The sequence below is a fragment of the Ostrea edulis genome, chromosome 7 (genome assembly GCF_947568905.1).
Source record: "Ostrea edulis chromosome 7, xbOstEdul1.1, whole genome shotgun sequence".
Taxonomy (NCBI): domain Eukaryota; kingdom Metazoa; phylum Mollusca; class Bivalvia; order Ostreida; family Ostreidae; genus Ostrea; species Ostrea edulis.
This window is the reverse complement of record NC_079170.1, coordinates 77,431,966-77,456,947: the sequence shown is the minus strand read 5'-3', so window position 1 is coordinate 77,456,947 and position 24,982 is coordinate 77,431,966. Positions and strand designations below refer to the sequence as shown.

The 24,982-nt window shown below is 33.3% G+C and overlaps 1 protein-coding gene across 1 annotated transcript; it reads right to left on the bottom strand.

Moving 5' to 3' along the window:
* Window positions 1-6,491: 6,491 nt before the first annotated feature.
* LOC125653706 (ryncolin-1-like) lies at window positions 6,492-24,575 on the bottom strand. Its single transcript, XM_056145394.1, has 6 exons — window positions 24,441-24,575; window positions 23,885-24,016; window positions 20,319-20,464; window positions 16,411-16,510; window positions 15,123-15,293; window positions 6,492-6,794 (listed from the first exon to the last, which is right to left on the bottom strand). The coding sequence occupies exons 1-6, from the start codon at window positions 24,526-24,528 to the stop codon at window positions 6,541-6,543; spliced, it is 891 nt and encodes a 296-aa protein (XP_056001369.1). The 5' UTR covers window positions 24,529-24,575; the 3' UTR covers window positions 6,492-6,540.
* Between the last annotated feature and the right edge of the window lie 407 nt (window positions 24,576-24,982).

Here is a 24,982-nt window from a genome sequence, read left to right as displayed (position 1 = left end):
AAACTTTTCTTACATTGGTATTCCGTTTCAGACCAATTCGGAACCATGAATTTTGTTCTGCAAGAGTAAGTGCATGTTGGAACATCTTTATACATTTCATATTTCCTTCTACTGCTCTGGAAGCAGGGAAAGGAACTTCAGATGATGTAAAGACTGTGCTCAACGATGAGAGAGCTGCAACCGTTAAATGTTGCGCATATAGTTAAATAAATTGTATATTTCAAGATTCATCCAAGCAATATCAGTATATCTGCTTTCAAATGCACCTTTGTCTATTCTTGTCATGTGTAAAACGATACGGCGACATAAATGTGAAATAAAACATATTTCGAATTTTGTTTTCAACTGTAGATATGATCTTTCGTCTTTGTATTTTGTCAGTTGTTCAATGGGAGATACTCGCAATAATCTGAGCAATGGTTAATCGAATTATACGAACATGTTTTTGAATTACTAATACCAATTAAATCATAAAATATAATATATCTATATATCAGTCTATCAGTCAATCTATCAATATATCAATATATCTATCTATCTATCTATCTATCTATCTACAGTGGGGCCTCGTTAATCAGGACGCCATTATTCCGGACGCTTCACCTTCCTGACAATATTTCTAGGGAACGGAATTTTTAAACGTTATTTTGCATCATTAATCCAGAAATTCGCGTTCCGGATCAGGACGGTCATATCTTACTACAAAACGTTAAAATGCATTGAAAAATGTACCATAAATCCAGACAGTAATTTTTTGCGATAAGGTCTTTGTCGGACAATTTTAGCAAGGCGTGAATTATAAAGAAAACAAGCCAAACTGTCTAATTGAAGCGATTACCTGTAGCCTGTCAACATCTCCCTTTAATTAGGTGGTGTGTGATGATATGTCAGTTAGATAGCACGTGCCGATCGAGACATTGCATTGCCAATTTTTGCACATAAGATCTGTATTGTGTGTAGTGTTGAATTTTGTTAATACATCTGTAGCATATTATCTAATAGCCTTGATCAATAGCCCAATAGTATTGGTAAATTAAACATCGAACCGTAATATGTTTTATTGAACTGTTAACACATTTCAGTTGTACTGATTCATAAATTAATAACAGTTTATTTAAATCCAAAGCGTGTAGACTATACTTTAAGATTCTGGATTTTATACTGATGATTGGCGTGCAATATATGTATGTGCATGCACATGAATCTGTAGTAAGTTTTTACTATTTAGAATGCCACACATGTAGAATGTACCTGTGTACAATTGATTCTTTTTACGATATCGAAGAGCTTTATTGCTTTCGAATTTTTAAACTCTGGGTAGAAGTGAGAAAATTACCATTATAATGAAAATGACAATTGAATTTTGTATGTACCCGCAATGTTGGCTTCAACCTAGTTTTGTTCCGTTATTATCGCATCACGAAAAATGGTTAGATCAAAGTAGTAGTAGGTCTTAATATTACGAGCTTAAATGATTTTCTTCTCCGGATATTGCCTTGGATAATTATAGAATAAGAAATATCAACTCTGGCAGATGGAATTTTGGTTAAAGAGTGTTGTCAACTGACATGATAAACACGAAATTCGTAAATCAACTTTGGACGATGACGATTGTTTTAACAGACCAAAGAACCCGTGACTCCTGAGAGATGGCAATGACAGGCCTCTTTAAGAATTGAAAGTGTGATGAAATGTTTAAAGTGTAAATAATCATGTTAGTTACTAATGATTTATTTAATTATAGTTACATATAGTGCTTCATTATTTGTTTTAGTGCAAATGGTACAGAGTTTTATATATTTATTTGTAGTGCTAATATATATGTACAATGTACACTGCTCGCGTATATTTCAATTTTAGTGCTTTGAAATGCATGTAAATGTTAATATTTTCATAATTAATCTACTAATGCAAATGGTTAAATCCAATGATAGAATGTGTTTAATTCACTACGCATCAATGAAGTAAGCATATTTGTTATTTATGTAAAGATAGAAAATATGCGATTCAGTTATCCGGAAGCTTCATTTATTAGAAATATTTTCCTGGGAACCAAAGTTTCCGGATTAATAAGGCTCCACTGAATATATATATATATATCTTTTATCATTCGTTACTATTCGTTTATCAATTATTTATTAACGTAATCAGTTAATTAGATAAAGTCTATTGTTACTTCTTCGAGCATTGTGGATCAGCAGTTTGGACGAATAAACCGTCCTAATTCACACCACACTTTGGATTCATTATGAAGCCTACCCCCCCCCCCCCCCAACCCCCCCAACAACATGTAGTCTGTGGTGTAAATTAGTTTAGTAGCTTTAGTGTAATTCTAGTGCTAGATGTGCTTGTGTGTTATTTTGTTATCATCTGTTCCTATCAGACATATCTTGTAAACTTGTACATTTCTCCTGAAGAAGGAACAGGTCGTCCTAAATATTTTGTAGAAGTTTGATAGAATAACACTCATGTAATAATGTAGAAGGTGACATGAAATAGTTTTCTCATTTTTAAAAGAAAAACATGGAATAGGATAAAGAGTTCAAAATATCATTGGAAATGTTACTTTTGTCAGTTACGATTTATTATCATAATTTTGAAAATATGTATTTGCTGTGGGGATGCTACTATTCAAAATGGACAATCTTTGAGGGATCTGAGCCAGTCCCAAAACTATTCCCAGAGAAATGCAAGGATTTTCAATGTAATGAAAATTCCCACTTCTATTACTTATTTCGCTTATAATTTAGAAAACAAAATCTTTTGTTGAAAACCACAATGGTAGCATTTGTAAAACTAAATAGTCTAGTGTAAATTCAAACTACAACTCCACGATAACACTGTGTAGAAACGGACTGGGGTAAAATGTGCTATCCTAGTGTAAGATTATGATAGGCAAATACGCTTCCTCTTTTCTCCTAAAAATATTGATGTTATTTTCCTGAGTTCTGAATTTATTTTGTATTCATTAAACAGGTAGTGTTAGTTTGAAATTGCTTTTTTGATATTTTATTTATATTACACGTATTTAACAAGAAAATCTGCCTCTAAGGTTTGGTACAGATTATAGTATTTTTCTTTTTAGAATGCTAATACACGATTAGCGTAAAGTTTCTTCGCAATTAGGGTAAATTCATTGATCGTGCATTCAAATATGCAAAATCTTTATTTAATGGTTTTGTTATAATTGATATACATGTAGAAATGTTAAAAGCTATAAAGGAAGTTCATGCGAACACAGTTTAATAGATGTACATAGAGGTCACAGGGATTGTAAACTTTTTTCTTTTATCAAATGAATAAGAATTCAAGTTGTGTGTAAATATGAAATTTAAGTACTTCTTAACAGTATAAATTTTCCATTTCATGTCCGTTATTTTTATCATATGGGGAAAATGTGATGTATTTATTTATCAATCTGTCGTGAAGTTCACGTTTTCCTTGGTATACTGTATTGTATGTTCATGTAAATTATCTGTGATTGTCACAAACAGAAAATGCATTTTTCGGGAGTACAATAAAGATTACAAAAATACCTATATTTTGTAAATTGGTAACTGAACTCCAGCATTAACTCCGTGATACATGTATCTGATACCCTTCGCTTTGTGGTGAACGACCCAAGCCCTTTCAAATATCCTTTCGACGGTTATTAATTTCATATAATTAATTTCAAAAGAGTTTAAGTCTGTTAAAGTATTCAATCTATTTGAAATTTCACAATTTGTAACTTTGCTCCTTCATATTCATCATTGTTTTTATTAAACTTGGAATGGCTGTAATATAATTTAGTACATATATCCGTTATGTTATCAGATGAAGAATGTAACAATTCAAAGCTGAAATATATATAAAGGAAGAAAACAAATGGTGACTGGATGTATGCTGCATTGTGTTGGAGGAGACGCTGAACACTGGTTTGGTCGTAGGAACGGTGGAATGCGACTCGGCTCCATCCCAATATCAAGTAAATAGCTCAACACCTCTTCATAGAAATTGCCCTCGTTGACTGAACCCTATATAACGCAGTTCATTTTCATTAATATCTCCCAGACCAAAAGTCTCTGATTGTTCCCTCGTGTTATCAGACTCTTAAAGCATACGATACATACTGGGAACTCGTGTATACAATCTTTCTAGTTCTACTAGTCAGTGTCATACGTCATCGAGTTGACTATTCTGCTACGTCATTACTAGGCCTGTGTCTGTTGTTTCTTTAAATCAATTTGTATTTTATTCATACATTGGTTGTGCTTATATTTGGTATCATCAAACGAATACATTTCGTTGGTAATGCTTGTGTGGAAAGTCCCGTTTTATAATTAGCGCTAAAATTTGAAAGGTGAAGACGCATTTCAGAAAAAAGTAATTCCGCGTGCTTAGTGCAGATGAACTCCGGACGATTTTTTTTACTAAGAAATCAAACGAATTTTTCATCCAATCAGCATCGCTGTTAAGTCATCACTTTAAAAGTTATTAAGTCATATCTAAATACATGTAACAATCACATATTTTTAACCAATCAAATACCAACGTTCTTTCCGTGACATAGCTAGAACTTTATTAATATACACTGTGGTTAATTAACACCTCATTCAAATGAACTTTTACTGTACTAGCCAATTACTTTGTGTGCGTATGGGGTGCTTGGCGAATGTATATAGATTTTCGCGCGAGTTACGCTTCATTACAATGCGATCTATCATCATTTTAAAAGTTTTGCAGTAGTTTTCGCATTGCCATATAACTTTTTATTTACCAACGTGCCTACTATATTTTTTTTTTAATTTTAATATGCTCAAGATAATTTTTACAAGTGTTCACATGTTTAGTTAATTCTTGTTTCTAATTTTGTTTGTATGTTCTTTCTTTTGGAAATTTTGTATGCATCTCAGGACGGTAAAGAACTCTGCCCAGGGGGAACTTCCGGGTTGGATTCTCGATCTTGCACAGTTGTGTTAAGTACGGCCATACAAATATGTCAGGAAAAAAGCGTTAATAAACAGATCAATTTGTGACAAATTCTGTAAACACAACCCTTTTATACAAAAACAATATGTATATATCATTAAGTGCATATTGACCTCTTATACATTTTTCACCAGACCGACAGTCTCTACATCAACTGTATATCACGTGATCAAACAGCAAGATAAAAACGTATCGTGAATGTATAAATCGTTGAATTGGCACGATATCCAGATATCAATGCAAGTTGAAGTTAATATAACTTCAAAGCATATTTATTTCTTAATTTGAAAAGTGCTGAGAGCAAGTTTATTGTGACTTGTAACATGTCTAATTTTTACATTGAATATGCAAGATGCAGCAATTTTTGCACATACGAAGTTGAATCTAGCCTGAAAAACATATTTTCTGTTGAAGCCAGAACTTGCTCCCCTAACTTTCCTTTGGCACTGAAGTTCACATGCACATAAATCAAACATCTTTCACTTAAAAATCTCGGGGTGTCCTGCCAATGATGAATTTTTTATGTATGGAAACCCTGTTTATGCAAATGAGTCCATTGTGAAAGTAACTATACGTGTAGATTAGGGGCGATATCAAGATCACAATATAATATGGATATTACTTTAGCATGTATGCTATATAAAGAAGAAATGAAACTTTTTCAATATCAGAGATAATTAATATAACCCATTTGACAGAAACTTTTACGCAATTGCAGTTTACCGTTTAACAACGGTGGTAAATAACGAAACAATATTTTGACATTTCCAACCACAAAAGGACTGTAGATATGTACATCATGACCTTCGTCATGACGTATTTTTCATTGTGACGCCGTGCAATATCCCAGTGCGATAAAGTATATTTATGTACAGCACTGGTATTAAAAAGTTTATGGGGAAAGTCTTAACTCAACCGCGTGGCACTTCGTCTAAATTACGACATTTAACGTAGGTAGTGACATTTCCAATATCAAGCGTCCGGTTTAACAAATAACAGTGACGGTTTTGCTAACTTAATTTAGACGAAATGCCAGGATCGAGAATCCAACCCGGAACTTCCCTGTTTGGCAGAGAAAACCTTCACCACAAAGCTACTAACACCGATACACCAGAAATATGAAAGAGATAATTTATAACGTAGTCTGGTCGTGTAGTCTCAGTCCTGTTGGTGCGCCCTCTATGTTAAGGTGTAAACTAATCGGAACTACTAGGTCATTTCCACGAAATAAAACAAGATATATTTTCTTTGGAAAAAGGTATATCGTGGTTTCGATTGGTGAAAAGTAAATACGCAGAACTATGAGAAAAAATGGAAAGATTACAATCTTTAGATAATGAATACATTAAATGTAAGTCTAAACACAAGAATCATACGTAATAAATGCTTTCTAAATATAAGTATATTACGCGATCTGTTATATACATGCATTTACGATGTTGTTTTTAAAATATAAACAGTCATGTAAAATTGTATGACAGTAGAGATATATAATTAAATAGGAATAAATAATGAAGTAGTTCACTTTCTAAGAATTTATTGGTCAGCATGGATCATATCCAATTACATTTATGTCTTTGGTTTGATCATCATCTTTGAGGATTTCAAAACATCCCAGGAGCTTTTGTTTTCCCAGTAAAGCCAGGTCATTCCGTTATTACTAACTGTTGCTTTTCTATAGTATACACCATTAAGATTACAATGATGACAGCTTTTAAACCACCATCCATTTCCATACGATACGGCACAGTTACTGCTCCATTGGTCATTATCACTGTCTCTTGCAGAGAATTTCATCCCATTATGATAAGCAAAGGAATCCTCTGCGAAAAAAAGTGTATTACTTAAGAAGTGTTGTAAAGACAATATATCAACAACTCGATATCAAAATATGTTTGATATGTCAGTACGTATTGATCATGGGTATTGATCGAGGAGCAGAAATAGATATTTCTGTGTAGATGAGTTAGGAAACAAGAGGCCGAGGATGCAATTCATTGTGGGAACCAATTCGTTTATATAGGGATAATTTGCTACATGTACATAATATGATATAATTACATAACATATTTCAAAAGTAACTGTGTAAGTCCTGTGATGTGTTCAGTCCCATATTGTATACTCTATGCAAGGTGAAGATAACAAACAGTGATCAATCTCATAACTCTTATAAGCAATACAAATAAATAGTTGGGCAAACACGGACCTCTGGACACACCAGAGGTGGGATCATGTGCCTAGGAGGAGTAAGCATCCCCTGTTGACCGGTCACACCCACCGTGAGCCTTATATCCTAAATGGAGTTATCTGCAGTCAAAATCAGTGTGCCAAGAACGGCTTAACAATCGGTATGAAACACGTCAGACAGCATTTGATTGAATGATATGTTGTATTGACGAACTAGATCGTTATAACGACCATATAATTTGCGAAATGCTGACTTCAATCGAGACTGTTGAAACCCCTGCACAATCAACTTGTTTGTCAGTAGCTTACCTCGATTCAAAAACTGACTATACGCACAACAAACTCTTGGATATCGAATCAATTGAGATATATAAACAGCATATGCAGGTGATAATGGAATATTGCTACATAAATATGGGATGTTGACGATGGAGAAGGTGAAATCATCCCGTTTGCCATACAGTTGAGCTGTCAGTTTGCCGTTAATGTCTATTTTCAATAAGATATCTAAGTATGAAGCAGAAGTCTACAACTCTGTGGTCTCCTATATATCGAACTCAAAGGGATATATCAAAATTACATATGAATGAAAGTTATGATTGTTAATAGACAAAACGTCATCGATATATCGAAATGTCGAATTGAAGGCCACAGCGATAGATTTTTTTGAATAAATTCTGATTCATATCAATATAGAAACAGGTCAGCTAAGAAAGGAGCACAATTAGTGCCCATGGGAATTCCAACAGACTGTTGGAAGACCCGATCACCAAAAACCACGAAGATATTGTCAATGAGGAACTCTGGCATATTTTTCATTTCAACTTCAGAGTACTTTTGCGTGGACTCAGAGTGGTGTTTAACAAAGTAAGTTTTTGAATGACTGATCACTAGATATGAATATTTCTGTTTTCCATTTTTGTTGAAGAAGCAACTATCTATGATATCAAAAAGTCTAGTCTTTAATTTATCGCGAGGAATGGTCGTGTATAGTGTTGAAAAGTCATAGGTTTTAATGTTATTAATTTTAGGAAAAATTCTGCGATTTCAAGTTTACTAAAGGTTCTTTAGATTTTTTTAAAATCCACATTTGATTAACACCATTTCTGGCATATTTAGTTGCACAGTAAGGTGTCAATATTTTCGTGAGGAGCAAAGATAGGGGCTTGGTAGAGCACTTACTGGATCCAGCAATGTATCTTTGTTTGTAAGGGTTTTTATGTAGTTTAGGAATCCAGTATAGATACGGTAACTCATATTCATTTGACCCATTGATTGGGATATGAAATTTGTGTAAAACTGAAGCATGGTTTTAAAGAATTTCATCTTTTGAAAGGGCAGTTGGAGTATAAGTACGATTACCAAAAGTGGAATTAATGCCAAGTTCGTTGAAAATACAGTTGTAATAATGAGCCCTATAAACAAAGACAATGTTGTTACTAGCTTTGTCAGCTGGAACCAAAACATATTCTCATGTAACCTATCTAATTCTTTTATCACTTCTGGTTTACTAAACACAGAAGGATGGTTGGTAGGTACTGTTGTTTTCATATGTCGAATGAGGGATTTTAATATTTCTCTTATGCTTTTAACCCATTCTGACAATGTTTCAAGTTCTTACTGCATTTCCATATGGATGCAATGATAATGTGTATGATGTGGCAAATATGACTAGTCCACAAAGAAACAACGTGAACGTGATGGGACTCTTTCCCAATAACCAAAGACGGAAACACAGTCATGGACATCGTTCATATAAAAGACCAAGTATAAATGATGTCACGTTTGATTCACTTTTGCCGTGCGTCAGCAGACAATTAGGTCCACATCATAGTCGTACAAAACTTTACTCTGTTTCATTGAGAGTTTTACACACGTTATTTGAAGAATCTATGGCTTGTCTATACTTGGATTTTTCAACACCTGAATATAAACTGAACTATATGATTATGGATGTTGCCCATCACAGGCTCTTTACACCAGCACGAACCATGGATGATATTCCTTCCAAATAATGTCACTAGTTCCCTAAGCTCCAATTTACATACAAAGGAATATATGCCGTCAACATAAGCAACATTCTTCACCATAAAAGGGTTCAATCGTGTATTCCAACTTATTTCAAGTTCAAGTCTACACCCTGTATTTCCTACAGCTATACTTCTAATATTGCATCCAAACTTTTTAATTATAAATAAGCTTTGCAGTGTCTAGATATAGACCATCTTATACGTAATCCACCAATGTGTTCTTGTTCTTCATCTCCTTTCAACTATAGTCCAGCTGGACATGTCATTATTGGTGATGTTGAGAGAGTTGAAAATGAGGACCTCAGCTCACTTATTCTAAAAGGTCCTAAATACAGAGAACCTCGGTCTTTTAATTGACGACAGAACTTCATCTATATTATGAAATATGTCGAAGATTATGCCAGACGATGGGCTAAATATGAAAAAGAAGTGCCTGGGGTCCTGATCCAGTGATGTTCTCGTTGTCTGCGAAAAGGGGTACTTAATGTTGGATTGTTTGTGCGATGGTAATTTTTTCCAATATCCTTACCCTCATGGACAAAATGGAGTGCTCCGGTGCATTAAAATGCTTGTAAAGAAGTTGGTTACCACCATTATTGATTTGAAATATGTGACCCTATATTCTTTGATTAAGTGAACCCTTGGTTTCTGCCACATAAATTAAGTCACACGGGCTACACTCAATGACAACGTTAGAAGATTTACAAGTCAAATTATCAAAAGTTGTGGTATGTAAAGAACATGGCACAATTACATAAATTTGTTTGAAATTATTTAATCTTATTTCTGTAATGTGATCGACCCCCAAATTGTATACGCTATAAACAGAATACTTTATATTATATATCTCTTTAGAAATATGACAGTGTCTTGTAGAGACACATCATTTTGATAGTTTGTTCTGTAGCACTATCCCATAGACAATCACCATATTAATTAATTTATGGAAATAGTGATGCGTATTAATAACAATAAATACGGGACGACTTCCTGTTGTGTGATGGTGGTAGAGTGACGGACTTTTCAGTGTTCCGCAAACAAATCTAATTTTTGTTTCTTAAAAACGTTATAAAGCTTCAAAATGCGCTTAATTAAAGAAAAGTCCGTTTCTAGGATGTTTTGTGAATATTTGTGATAATTCTTCGTGGATCTGACATCGTTTTTCGTTAAAGTGCAAAAATCATCGTGAGTACTCACTCACTGGACTTAGCATGTCACAAAATATGGACACGAAACAAAGGGCAAACAAAAAGAATGAAAAAAAAAAACCCGGCAGATCAGAGCAGCAAATCAACAGATGAAAGGTTGGTACAGAGTCAGCTGAATTTAGATTTACAATCAGTTCCGTCATCTGTAAAAAGTCCCATTGTCTCAGATGAAAGGCTGTTAAAACAACAACGTACTAGCAGCTCCAACACCGAACTTCTCACTCCGGGTACTGGCTTATCAGATGAATTAAGGCACATTCATGAAAGTCTATCCGAAATCAGGGAGTCGATGTTGAAAAATGAAGATATAAAAAGCATAGTAAGAACACTTCTGTCGGAAGTAAAGGGGGTATAAAAAATGACATTATTACAGATGTTAAAGAGGCATTGAAATAAGAAATCGTAGATAGTGTTAAAACCCAGGTTAAAGACGAATTGGAAAACAAAATTTACTTAAAAGTTAAAGAGTTTGTGTTTGAGCCTAAAGAGATAGCAGATAGTGTGAACATGGACTTAACAAACATTAGAGAAAAAATCCAAGAGCACATGAAAGAATTAAGATCATAGGAAAACAGAATGAAAAAATACCAAACGTTAACAGAGTCTGCATTAACCTTGGCGAATCATAATCAGCAATATTCCCAGAAAAACAACATCAAATTTCTAGGGTGGAAGGAGAAGGCGCAGGAAAATCTTCGTGAAGAGTTATACGCCATAATGAACAACACGTCAGGCGTGACCATCGACCCTTCAGATGTACTAGCCATCCGAAGGATTCCCGGGTCAGAAATAAAAACCAGGCCAGTTTTTGCCAAATTCAAAATCTCTGAAACGAAAATCAAAATAATCCAAAATAGATCGAATGAGGAAGTGAAAAAAAAACCGGTTCATGATGTTTGACCATCTAACGCAGATGAACTCGCAACTTCTAAGAGAACTGAACAATGACACGAGAATCCAGAGTGCTTGGCAATTCAACGGAAAAATCTTTGCGTTAGATCAAAAAGAGCTTCGTCGCAAGTTTGACATCATGGATACAGACGGCAGAAAGCTTAATAAACCTTAGGTCATAGTGCGGAAGCAACAATTCAATCGGAATTGGAAGACAATAAACTCTGACAATCTATAGGATCGGGGTCGCCATACAAGATAAGTGTGTACATGTATTTGTTCCGTGAGTGAGTGTTTGTTCAAATGATATGCTGGTAAGTGGTTACTTGCTTAAATTATGTACATGTTCTATTTTTTACAATCTTTTCCAAGATGCCATTGTCTGAAAATATAACAATAGCAACAGTGAACTCTCAATGGCTTGCTACATTATCTAAATGTAAGAGTGTTATTAACTTCTTAAAACGAACACACTACTCTATCATATGTTTGCAAGATACACATTTTATCGCTGAGCACGAACCATATGTTGAAGCTCAGTGCGTTTTTAATTAATACATTTCGAATTTAAGGGGTGTGTGTATCTTGTTCAATAACAACTTTGAGTTTGAAATTCACTGTGAAAAAAGAGATAGTGAAGGTAATCTGCTTGCACTAGATTTGACGATTGAAGAGAATAAGGTAACTCTTATAAACATATACGGCCAAAATGCTAATACCCCTCAGTTCTATGAAACTGTTAGAAATATTTTTTTTTAGAATTCGATAATGAATATTTCATTATATGGGGTTATTTCAATCTTACACTAAACCCCTCACAGGGTACTTACAATTATTGTGGAATTAATAATCCTAAGGCCCGTAGCAAAGTTATAGAAATAATGGAGGACTTCCATCTCCTGGATTATTTCAGAGTTCTAAATCCAGATTAAAAAATACATATGACGTAAAAAGAAATCCATTAAAACAAAGTCGTTTTGACTATTTTCTTAGTTCCGATAGTTTGTCAAATTTGGTAGAAAACTGTATCACACAGCCAGGATATATATCTGATCATTCTATTGTTGTACTTGAATTAAGATTCAATCCCTTTAAGAGAGGTCGTAGCCTTTGGAAATTTGATAACAATTGATCAATAGATAAAGACTATGTTAAGGTCAAAGAAACTATTCAATCTGTCAGTAGTCAATTTTCAATGCAAAAATGGCATTGATGAAAGTTTTTTTTTTTTTTTGAGGTTCTGATGATGGAAATCAGGGGAGTTACCATTTCATACTTAACATATAAATAAAGGAAAAAGAACAGCAAAGAAAAATAACTCTTGGGAGAAATTGAGGTTTTGGAATCAGAATCTTCTATTAATCTTAGTTTGTTAAATGCGAAGAAAACTGCTCTTGCAAATATCAGAAAAGAAAAGCTACAATGTCACATGATAAGGTTTCGTGCCCGTTGAATGGAGGAAGGGGAAAAACCTTCAAAATAGTTTGTAATTTAGATTCTAGTAATAATTTAAACACAACTATCAAAAAATTCAATTGGAGGGTACTGAAACAATATACAAACAATCAGAAATAATAGATAACGTTAAAAATATTATGAAACTTTATATTAGAATAATTATTCAAATTTAGTTGATGTAGATCTGAAAAACATCATTTCCAATTACAATGCATCTAAGTGAGAAACAAATATCGCTGAAAGTCTAGAGATTAACATTGTAGAAGTAGATGTTCTTTGTGTATTAACAAATGTGAAAAAGAACCAATAAATCCCCTGGAAGTCATGGATACACGACTGTATTCCTTTACAAAATTGGAGAGATATTAAAAACTATGTTGTAAGAGCCACTGATTGTATATTCCTTAAGAAAGAACTTCCTATTTCACAAAGACTTGGAATTATTTCATGTTTACCTAAATATGATAAAGCCAGACAATACTTAAAAAAAATGACGACCAATTACTCTCTTAAATGTACTGTACAAACTCATATCAGGTTGTCTTAGCTTCAGAATCAAACAAGTATTAGATTAAATTATATCTGATACACAGTCTGGTTTCTTAAAAGGGAGATATAATGGGGAGAATACTCGATTTATAAACGATATCATGTCCTACACTGAATGCAACAATATCCCTGGTCTTCTGGTACTAATTGACTTTGAAAGGCTTTTAACTCAATGTCATGGTCATCCATATATAAGGTATTAAAGTGTGTTGGTTTTGGGGAACACTTTATTCAATGGATAAAGATTTTAAACACACATTTCAGAGCATCAATGTTCCAGAGTGGATATTTATCGGCACAGTTTGACATACAAAAGGGGTGTAGACAAGGGGACCCTATTGCACCATATTTATTTCTCGTGTGTGTTGAAATTGTTGCAATATTGATAAAACAAAACAATAATATTGAAGGCATATGTATAGAAAACACAGAACATAAATATCGAAATATACAGATGATACTTCATTAACACTTGATGGTTCACCTGAATCCCTATCAGGGGTATATAAAAATGGTATATATAAACAACTTTATTACATCCCTGAAATGTTCATGGATTAAGAGACTTACAAAAGCTTGTAAACTGTGGATGAATATCTTTTTTGCAGTCTATGGAAAATATATCTTAAAGAAATTATACGACTTTGGTGAAAGTTTTATTGTAGAATGTTTACTTAAAGAAAACAATACATTTTGGAAGGATGTTTTGAATTCTTGGCTTTCCTGTCTGAAAATTAGACAGAATCCTCCAAATTAAAAAGGCAGTTTTCAAAATTTTTCAGTGTGGTACAATTCTAATATAAAAATAACTGGTAAACCAGTTTTTATCAAAGACTGGTACGAGAAAGGAGTTAAAGTTATTCAAGATTTTTGTATGATGATTGTAATTTCCTAACCTTAGATAAATTTCACACCACTTAAAATCTCAAAAAACTATATGTAATGAAATATAATAGCATTATAACAGTAATTTCAAAATACTTAAACACTTTGTCTTTCGATAGACATTCAACCAAAAAAATCCTTAATCCATGTATGCCAATATTTTTAACCTGTTTTGTTGCATGAAAAATGCTCCAAAATCATTTAGAATCTTTTGAATGAAAACGAGGATATCCCAACTTCAAAAGGCAAGTGGAAGGCTGAATTAATTCCACATGAGTAGATGATTTTTCTGAGCAAGGTGTGTTAAAGATTTGTTTCAAAACAACAACTGATTCGTCAGCTCAACGGCTATAGCTTAGAATTATACATAGAATCCTTCCTGTTGGGTATTATATTCAGAAAATTAATGTTAAAACACATGACTGTTGTAGATTTTTTACAAAAAATGTGGAAAGAAAGATACATATTTTTACTTCATGTGATATAATCCAAATATTGTGGAGTGAGTTGAGTCTTCATGTATACAGAAATACTTCATAAAGAGTTGGTTCTAATGTGTCCAATATCATATTAGGTGAATTTCCATTGCCTTTTAATAACAAACTTTAAACCTGGTTGGATTATTATGTCATCTAAGGTTTAAATACCATGTGGAAAAATATGCTGCAATCGAAAAGTTTAAAATACACAGCTTTGATAAAATGTGGATCAGATGGAAGTTTATTTTTGTTTTTTACTAGCTACTTTTCACCTGTCTTTATCGGTTTTTTTATTTTGTCTTTTTCTGTTTTTTTTTTTTTATTTTTGTACAGCAAGTACTTTCTAATTCTTTAATAATTATATTAAAAAATGAATGAATCAGTGTGAGAGGATAGTATATGTATGTATATATGTGACAAAAATCCAATGAATTATAAAACAAATAATAACAATAAATACTTACTCATTCCGAAGGATCCCCGGAACCCCGCTATTTTCAGCTTGTACTTATCTGATCTACTTCCGACAACAAACGTGGAGTATTGTACAAATCCTTGTTCCCCGTTAAACCTTTTCATATCTATTCTTAGCTTCATTTTCCCGCTTTTTGTTAAATCATGCATGGCATTGTTACCTGAAAGAATTTTAAAAACATACCAGCTTTGATGTCTGAAGATATAGACATGCATCTTACCTAACATTTCGTTGCAAAAGTACGTAAATAAAGAAAGGTGAAGATAGCGAACAGTGATCAATCAGTAACTTAATGCATTACATATTCTTAATATTTCATGTTTGTAAAAACAACCATTTCTAATATTATGTCTTTATTTGTAAAGTATACTGTGGCGCACTTCTTACTTTTCAGCTAAGAATTGAAATTGTATATTTGCTTTCAATACGTGTTCTAAAATTTCCAAATATCTAAGAATATTTTAGAATATATATGCTAGAGATATAAATCAATTAATATATATGTTCATGGTATATACTATCTTCGAAAAGATCTTAGAAATGAAGTAACGAGGATAAAAATAAATATTCTATTCCGCTCCCCCACTTTTATTTAGAGACCCTTCATCCTTCAGCTACATTACTGGCACTGACCAGTCCGAAACGAACGTTGAATGTTTTACACGATGCGGCGGACGATTTACCCGGAACGATGAACGCTAACATTATCTGTATATGAAGGATTGATAAAATTACACAAGCTTTGACCCGCAGAAAAAATGAACCCGGAACCGTTCTTAAAATCCTCTAGTAGTTACCCCGAGAGGTTGGAAAGGGTGCATGCTATATATATATCATAAGCATGGCACCTTATCCACGAAGCTGTATAATATCCCATTCAAGCATGAACGGTGAAGATAACGAACAGGGATCAATCTCATGACTCCTATAAGCAACGCAAAATAGATAGTTGGGCAAACACGGACCCCTGGATATACCAGAGGTGGGAGCAGGGGCCTAGGAGGAGTAAACATCCCCTGTTGATCATTCACACCTGCCGTGATCCTTATATCGTGATCACGTAAATTAAGTAATCCGTAGTCAAAACCAGTGTGCCAAAAACTGCCTAACAATCGACATGAAAGACTTCAGATAGCATTTGACCCAATGATAGGTTACAATGACAAACTAGATCGTTCGTTACAACGATTATAGAGCGATCACGCTGTCTGTGGAGTTGTAGTTGCTAGTGATCTTGCATAAAACTAATTTACATTCTACAAAAATCAAACATTAACCAAGCCAGTATTCGTGATCCGCACGACCAAATCCTTCTGCAAAATCTTTCCATTTTTTGATTTGAAAGTTTATGGTTCCATCCATTCGTCTTTGTATCACCTGAAAAATGGATGGAAAAGTGAATAATACATGATATATGCCAGTAGCGCAGTGGTAAAGCGTTCGCTTTATCACCGAGAGGTCATGAGTGTAAACCCCTGAACCCCGCTCTTGCCATGACTGCTTCAAAACTAAGGCAGTAATTGCTTCTTCACCAAACAATCACATTTATATGTGAGAATCAAGACGCAACATAGTTAAGGTGACGAAGGTAAATTTCGCCGAAAATATGCAATTGAAAGACATCATTCATTACGACGGATGGAAAATTTGGAAATTTGCTGATATTGTATCAAATATGATGAACTACAAATGTACATATTCAGGATTATGATATCTAATATCACGTATATTAGACTGACGTCATAATGCAACGTCTAGTGGTTTTAGCAAATATACCTTATATATTGAGGTCATCAAGAAATTTCTGAGAGTTCTGAAAGTTATGACATTGATCACTGTTCGTTATCTTCACCTTTCTATATTGCAAGGACATCTGATCTCCCCTCTGGTATGTATAGGGGTTCACATTTGCCCAACTCTCTATTTTGTACTTCTTGTAAGAGTTGTTAGATTAATAATTGTTCGTTGTCTTCACCTTTCATTCAAGCTTTGTTTCCATACAGAGGGAATTTCACCTAGTTGTATTATACTGTTGAATAATACACATATATTTTGATAATACACCTTTTCCATGAATCAAATATTGTGATTGAATTTTATCGGGTCCAGGCTTTTTAATTTTCATAGTGTTATATAATCAACCACTTCCTTTTTTTTAATATATCCTCCTGGAAGATCGACAGAATTTTGAGTTTTGTTTTTTTTTATTTCATACGAATATAGTCTCAAATTGCATTGTTGTAAAATTGATTGTCATAGATTTAATTTTTTTTTTCGGCACGTACACAATGGAAAAGTAGTCAGCAAAAACCTGAAGCGACACTTTCAAGTGTATTTCCTACTCTTTCGGCAAATTTTAGTTCTGTATATAACTTTGTTTGACGTGGTTTTTGTCAACGGTTTATTTTGAAATAAGACAGGCACTCGTGATTTTTACACATTTTATCAATAGAAAATAAGACAGGTAACCGTGATTTCTACACGTTTTATCAATAGATAATGAGACAGGTACCCATGATGTTTACATACTTTATCAATAAAAATAAAACAGATACTCATGATTTTTAGACATTTTATCAATATAAAATAAGAAAGGTACCCGTGATTTTGACACACTTTATCAATAGACAATAAAACATGCATTAGTGATTTTTACATGATTTATTAATAGAAAGGAAGTCGACATCTGTTTTCGTTTCAAGCCCACTACAATTTCAATATCTGTTTTGACTGTGAATCATGATTATCATCCTTGGTAATGAAAATATTTACGATAAAGGGAAGTACTAATGTATCCATGTATTGCACTAAACTTCTCATCTTACGCAAACACATTCTGACTTAAGAATATCGTAAGTTTTAACTTAAGATACGACACTTCTCTTTCATTAAAGTGTTCATAAGTTTACATCGTAAACTTAACTTACGAAATATTCTTAACATACGATCTGAAGCGCATTTGTTACGTTCGCTTTCATAGTATATATCATAATTATCATAATTATGATACATGTATTTATTTAACTAATGTCGGTCCATAAAGGAACATTAGGATGCACAACGTTCCTGCATATTCAATATTGGCGTTCAACAGCTGAGAAGATGCTTTATGGAGAATTAACGATTATAATGGAAATAAATTGCCAAATAAATTCTTACAAGAATCTAAGAAAATTTTTGTAGGAAAATGTGTTCTATTAATACCTACATACATCTGAAAATAGACCATCATCCTCAAGAATAATTGTCGATTTTAGTCACCGAACTTGTTGGTTTGGGGGGTGTGTGATTTTTAGTTTTTAGGTTTTTCTTTTTGATAATTGCATATGGAATATCAATCGTTTTTATACATTATTTAAATACATCTTAAACTATTGAAAATGACTACATGCACATAAACATGTATCTATAGGTAAACTGACATAACTATAATACATTGGAATTATCCTCTTAATATATACATATATTAGGAGAGAAATATATGCAGTCCCGCCATTTTTAAGCCATATCGAACTTTTCGGTGCATTTACGAATGCAATTTCGCTGGACAGGGTGCAGAAAGTGAACAACAAAAAAGTATACACCACGGAAAGATGTACACTTTATGATCGGTGTAGAGAGAGCAAGCGCGCCCTAGTGTTCTAAAAGTAGAAATTCACGTACATTGGGAATAGGCAAATATATCTATGTTGTACCAGGTGGAGGGGTAAATATTATGTACCCCTACCTCTATACGTAGATTCAAATAACTATTCATTTTCTCTCAAGCACTGGGATTGTCGTTCTGACCCTCACCTACCCCCATGTTGAATGTATATAGAATAAAAGGTTAATAACAAGGCTGTGATAATCTTGAAATTCTATACATGTTTAATAATCCTAGTGTAGCGTTGGTGTATTTTCAAACAATAAATTAGAACAATACCATATTGTACAAAAACCGAATATCTAATACAATGGTTAAATGTTACAGCGTTTTAGGATCTCTCCCCTCGTTTTTGTAAGGATACACTGAGACTCATTCAAAATACTAGAATTGATCTAGCTGACCATCATCATCATTTGATGTCAAGCTTTTGGTAACATATGTTGCCAGTATTTAAAGTATCATGGTTTAATTTTAGGGTCTAGGGATATAAGACCGTTTTTCAAAGTGGTGGAGGGGACCCACAAATTTACATCACAATGGTATACAATTATTGTCCAAAAAGTAAATATTCCCTAAGCTTCAAATAATGCATGAAGAAGGGGGGGGGTGATCGTTTATTAACTGCTTAGGTTTATTTCATCCTAAATTCTTACCATTCAATGCACGAGGGGTTGAAATTGAATACCACATGAGAGCGGTTGTTACTCTAATTTTAGATGTGGTTTGTATTTTCTGTAACAGTTTCTTTGATATTATATCCGCCACTTTATCATTTGCTTTATGATGTCAAAACGAAAGACCATGACGTCACATATTTCATCATTTTTTGTGTGGAGATTGAACTTCAAATTCCCCCGTGTCAAAATGTGCCTGTGGTATCTTAAAAGTATTATTGGACGTAGACATTTGGGGAATTCCCAATTAACTTTCTTTATTTTGTCTGTCAAGCGAAGATTACATGTTTTCGAAAACGTATAGCGTTCAACTTTTCTTCCGTCTTGAAAATTTTAACGAGGTCGAGGAGGTTTGTTTTCATTTTCGTTCAAAAAAATATCTGGAACATCTAACAGTATGAGGACAGCTATTTTTATTTTAATAGTTGACAGACATTAACTTGCGAAAAAAATATCTTAACTGAAGATAGGGTGTCGTAAAGTTATGATGATTTCTTATAACCTAACTTAACTCCATCAATTCACGAGATCAGCTGATCACGGAAGTCACACTTTTTGGGGAAAACCTACCGGTAAATTATATTCGTCAGTTACAAGCCATGATTCTAATACGACTACAAGAAGTTATTGAAATTAAAGGTCATCTCACTAAATATTAAGGTAAAACAACAGCAGGAGAGTAGTTTTTGTTGATTAGATAATGTAAACAAACAACCATTATTTTGAGGTCAGCAACGAATACTTATGTCGATTGATTATACGTTACCGGCTTTTGCTAGTTACTAATCTTCAAGCGATATAATTCATTGTGTAATTTTGAAGAGTTAATGTTATCATAAAAAGCTATAAATAATTGACTTACCGTCCACCCCCCTCCGTCTGTTGTCATGTCACAAAACACCTTTTTCTTTTTTCCTTCAGTGGGGTAGATGGTATAGACACCGTCTCTGTTTTTTCTGTGTGGTTTCATTTTCAAAATTTCTGAGCAGTCTTTGTACTTTTCAGGAACTTTTGGTAAAGAATAGAAATATTTAGAAATCAATGCATGTGGCGTTTTACGTAAGATATATGAATCAGGCACAATATCAGAAATGAAAATAAAATTTACAGAAATTAAGATACGGTAGCATTAAGAAGTCTGAAACACAAAAAGTTCATAGAAAATTGAAAATATATCATTATGGGTTTGTCCGATGAATGGAGTTTTTGACAACGCGGACGTTTATGAGCACAAAGAACGTGATGGGACGTTAAGTTCGATACGTTCCGTTTTATAGTCTGTCGTTAGTTCGTGATGAGCAAAACATACACACAAAAAAAACAGCTCGCACTTTTTTCGAGATTTTTTCTGCAGACAATGAAGGTCATTTAAAATAGCAGTGTTCCATAAATGACTTGTGTAGCTGCGCAGAAAAGAATAGAGGTATTCATAATGTCAGTAGAAATTTCACAAGAGTTATACCACCGTCAACATTAATAAACAATGTGGATCATCTCAAAATTTGTAAATGTAGTTAGGATGACCAAGTGGCAACGTGGTATTGTTTCTTCATACCAGGTTTTCTGTTGATTGATTAGTTGTGTCCTGTTTAACATCCCTCTCGATGATTTTGGAGACGTCACCATTACGGTGAAGGACTTTAAATATAAGTCTATGCTCGGCAGTTACAACAACCATTGAGCAGTGAGGGTTACACCTAATATGACATGGGACATCCATTTTACGACCATCTCTGTTATCTTCAACTTACACAGAATAGAATATCGCATATTAAACCATTTGAGATATATAGTACGATACAAAAGCACTAATTAAATATTGCTACATAAAAGTTCGTGTTTGCCCAAATTCTAATTTTGTATTGCTTATAGGAGTTATGATATTGATCATTATTCGTTATCTTCACTCTTCATTTAGCTACAAACCCGACGAAGTATAATTTGTAATTTTTAAGGGAGGTGTAATATTAATCACTGTTCGTTACCTTCACCTTTCATATACTCCATACCCTTTACAAGGTATTGTGCATAATCACAAGACATCAATTGTTTTCAGTACTTCATAGTGCTAGTTTGAACTTACTATTGCTTACAGAACTGAAGATCTAAATCAATTGCTGTAATCAATTATTGGTTTAACAAATTCATCGAAGTTAAACAATGTTTCTAATGAAATTGTGTATCTATAATGATATTTAAGGTTATATTTCTTTATCATTCTTCGGATACATGCCGCTTCTAATCATTTGGTATACATTCAATTATAATGTACGATCTAAAGCTGGGGCGCATCTGTAAGAGTGTCATTTGCTTGAACGAAGCATAAAAATTAAGAATGATTCGTTAAATCATTTCAATGCGATACCTTTAGAGATATTGATTGATTATATCTTGCTTAACGTTCCTCTCGAGAATTTTTCACTCATCTGGAGACGTTACCAAGACCGGGGGAGGACTTCATTTAGGCCTTTGCTCGACACTTACGGCCATTCAGCAATGAGGGTTCTTTAGCGTGTCACACCGACTGTGACACGGGACATCCGTTTTAAGGTCATCTCTGCAAACCATTAACGTTCACATCTGGTGCTGAGCGTTTGGCAATGGAACTGGCACTACCTATTTTAACCACAGGAGCTAAACCCATATGTCCCTGAACTCTGTGATACCATAAATATAGAAAGGGGTCTTAACCAGATTAAAAAAACTACCCACTCACTTCAAATGCCTAAAAAATCAGAAACTAACTATGGTATGCGTAATTTGATTGTAATTCAACTGACAAATCCATGTAATGTAAACAAGGCTCGTTCCATGTTTTTGTTTATGCAGGTTAAATATAATAGTAAAAGTTTCAATTAAAGCATATTAAACAGTTTCTAGAGATTGGCAAATCTCATTGTGTTTTAAACATGCTATTTTTTATTAAACCATCTATATGTAAACAAAAACATGACACGAGCCCTGTTTGCATAACAAAGAATTGAGGATGCTGTATCTTGCTTGTAACTCAACACCTGATATTCAAAGTTTGGTTGACCATTAATAAGCATTGTAAACAATAAAACTGGAAAAAGTAAAATTTAAAAATGTGTAGCTCAAATTGTGTCGATGCCCCTTTAATGTGCGAATTATTATCAATTTCGATTTCTTGAACATTTCTTGGTTTGGCTTTTTTTTTTTTTTTTTTTTTTTTTTTTGCGCTTGTTTTTTTTTTTTTTTTTTTTTTTTTTTTTTTGCGCTTGTTTTTTTTTTTTTTTTCATTGAAAATATTTCGGAACACAACAGTGAAATGAAAGATCCTATTGGATATTCTTGTGTCTACCACCCTCGTTCAAGCTTAAATGAATTGTGCAGGATATTAATTGTGATACAGAGGAAAGTATATATCATTTTCAAGGGATTTGACAAAGAGGAAGATAAAGGGCTTCAATCAAAATACTTAAATTTTTCATATATCAATATTAATTCGTGCGAGTTAGAAGTTATCAAAAGCATGTTCTACTGTATTTTTTCTGGGGAAAACCGTATTTGATCATAACTAATTAAAGGATCTAGCAAGTGTTTGAATATTTTAGCGATACATTCCCATGCTGCATTATGTGATGGAACAATACAATGATTCCAGTTATTTACGCAAACTATGTATTGTTTTCCATCTCCAAACAAATATATATACCATTGTTATTGATCATGACAGTGCCCTGGTTTTGATTTTATGTCCATATTATAGGTGAAGAGATGGATGCTAAAATTGTCTGTTTTTGCCATTTGTAAAAACAGAAATCAGAAATGTACCCATTAATGCCAGTATAATGTTTATTGACCATATATGGCGATAGTTATAGATCCTCTCATATTATCTGTTTGTTCTAGAACAATTTTCAGTGTGATAAATATTTACAATTATTCATCTTGGTATGAATTGATAATCCTTTCAAGTCTTCATTTTGAACGGCGCAATGTTGGGCTTCGACAGGACGTAGACTGTTTAAACGTGTATCCATGAATTAAAGACAGCACAAATACACAAACAGAAGATATAATTCTTATATTTGAAATAAACTTGTTTAGTGCATATTTCGAATGTGTGGCATTTGTGCCAAAATCTAGGTAAAATCTGACTTCAGAAAAAATGAAAAGTTCGTACTGTCTCCATATTTGTACTCAAAAAACAAAACCCACCGGTATTCATTGAAAGTGATATTTGACTGAATATATATAATCACAGAAGTATTTTGCGCTAGTTTCATCCATCTTGTTTTTTTATCTCGTGGATACATATTTTATCGTTAAAGAATACTAAAGGAACATCTATTGATTCATTGCTTACATTCTAATTAAACATAGTACACATATGCACGTACAATAAAACATCGTTCCTTAAACAGCAAGTCTAATTATTGACAATGTCGTTAATTATATACTTACATTTCTTTCTGAAAACGAGACCACCACCTAACTTATACTTGGACTGGAGAGTCAAAATCATTGGACCGCTGAGAGATGCAGACATATCAGTGTGTTTCCACGGCGCATGCTTCAGAAAAGAACCAACCTCACCTGTTGGGACAGAAGGCGTATGAAATAAAAGATGTGTAGTGAAAAAATATTTCAGGAAAAGACCACTTATCGCAATATTTCAAATTGTATTCCTTCTGAATTGTTTCTTAACATTGAAGAATTTAGATTTTTTTTAATATGACTGTGCAGATGTATACGAATAAAAACATACCTAAATAAATTCCAGGTAGATCTAATATCGGTTTTACGAGTTTAGCTAATTTCAAATTAATTATTTTATCACACTGACTATTACCGATTATTTCAATTTGTTATACATACACATCCTGGTATATGGAACTCATTTAAAATGGTTTGATGCAGATAAAATTATATATTAGCTTTCAAAGTTATAGATAAACATCCTGGTATATGTAATGTATGTACATGTAGAATGCTATAAATATGATTATTATATTCTTACTTTTGACAAAGGCATGGGGTTTAATTCCTGAAGAATCCGTTAGTAATGGATGAAATAGAAATAGGACGCACGGCACCAAACACAACATTCTTCCTCGGAGGACGTACACCGTCTGGTATGATTACACGGCTCTTGTGTGCGTCACGATATCTGATACCATCACAAAGCATTGTTCTGACATCCAAACATTCAATTAATATGAAATACAATCTTTACACAGTCCATAATACCGTATGTTGTCATTCTTGTTTTAAAATTTGAATTATTATTTTCATTTACCACATATTAAACTAAACACTAACACAATATCAGTGTATACTCAATCATATGTAAAGTATTGTAAAACGTGTGTAGTTTTAATAAAATAAAAAAATTTAAAATAATCGACATTCATGGTAATATTATGGAAAATCAATAGGCGGAGTATAATGTCCTTGTAAGGTGCCTCAGTTACATATATAAATTATAGGAAAACTACAAACCTGCATCTACCAAAGACAAAGTAGCAAACACTGAGTGCGTGGATGATATTTTTTAATGAT

What these genes read in the sequence shown, in the direction of transcription:
- LOC125653706 (XM_056145394.1), bottom strand. Translation starts at nt 24,528, where the DNA reads ATGTTGTGTTTGGTGCCGTGCGTCCTATTTCTATTTCATCCATTACTA. An exon ending in ACCCCATGCCTTTGTCAAAA is followed by an intron (nt 24,017 to 24,440) that starts GTAAGAATATAA and finishes CTGTCCCAACAG; the next exon opens with GTGAGGTTGGTTCTTTTCTG. An exon ending in TCTCGTTTTCAGAAAGAAAT is followed by an intron (nt 20,465 to 23,884) that starts GTAAGTATATAA and finishes CTTTACCAAAAG; the next exon opens with TTCCTGAAAAGTACAAAGAC.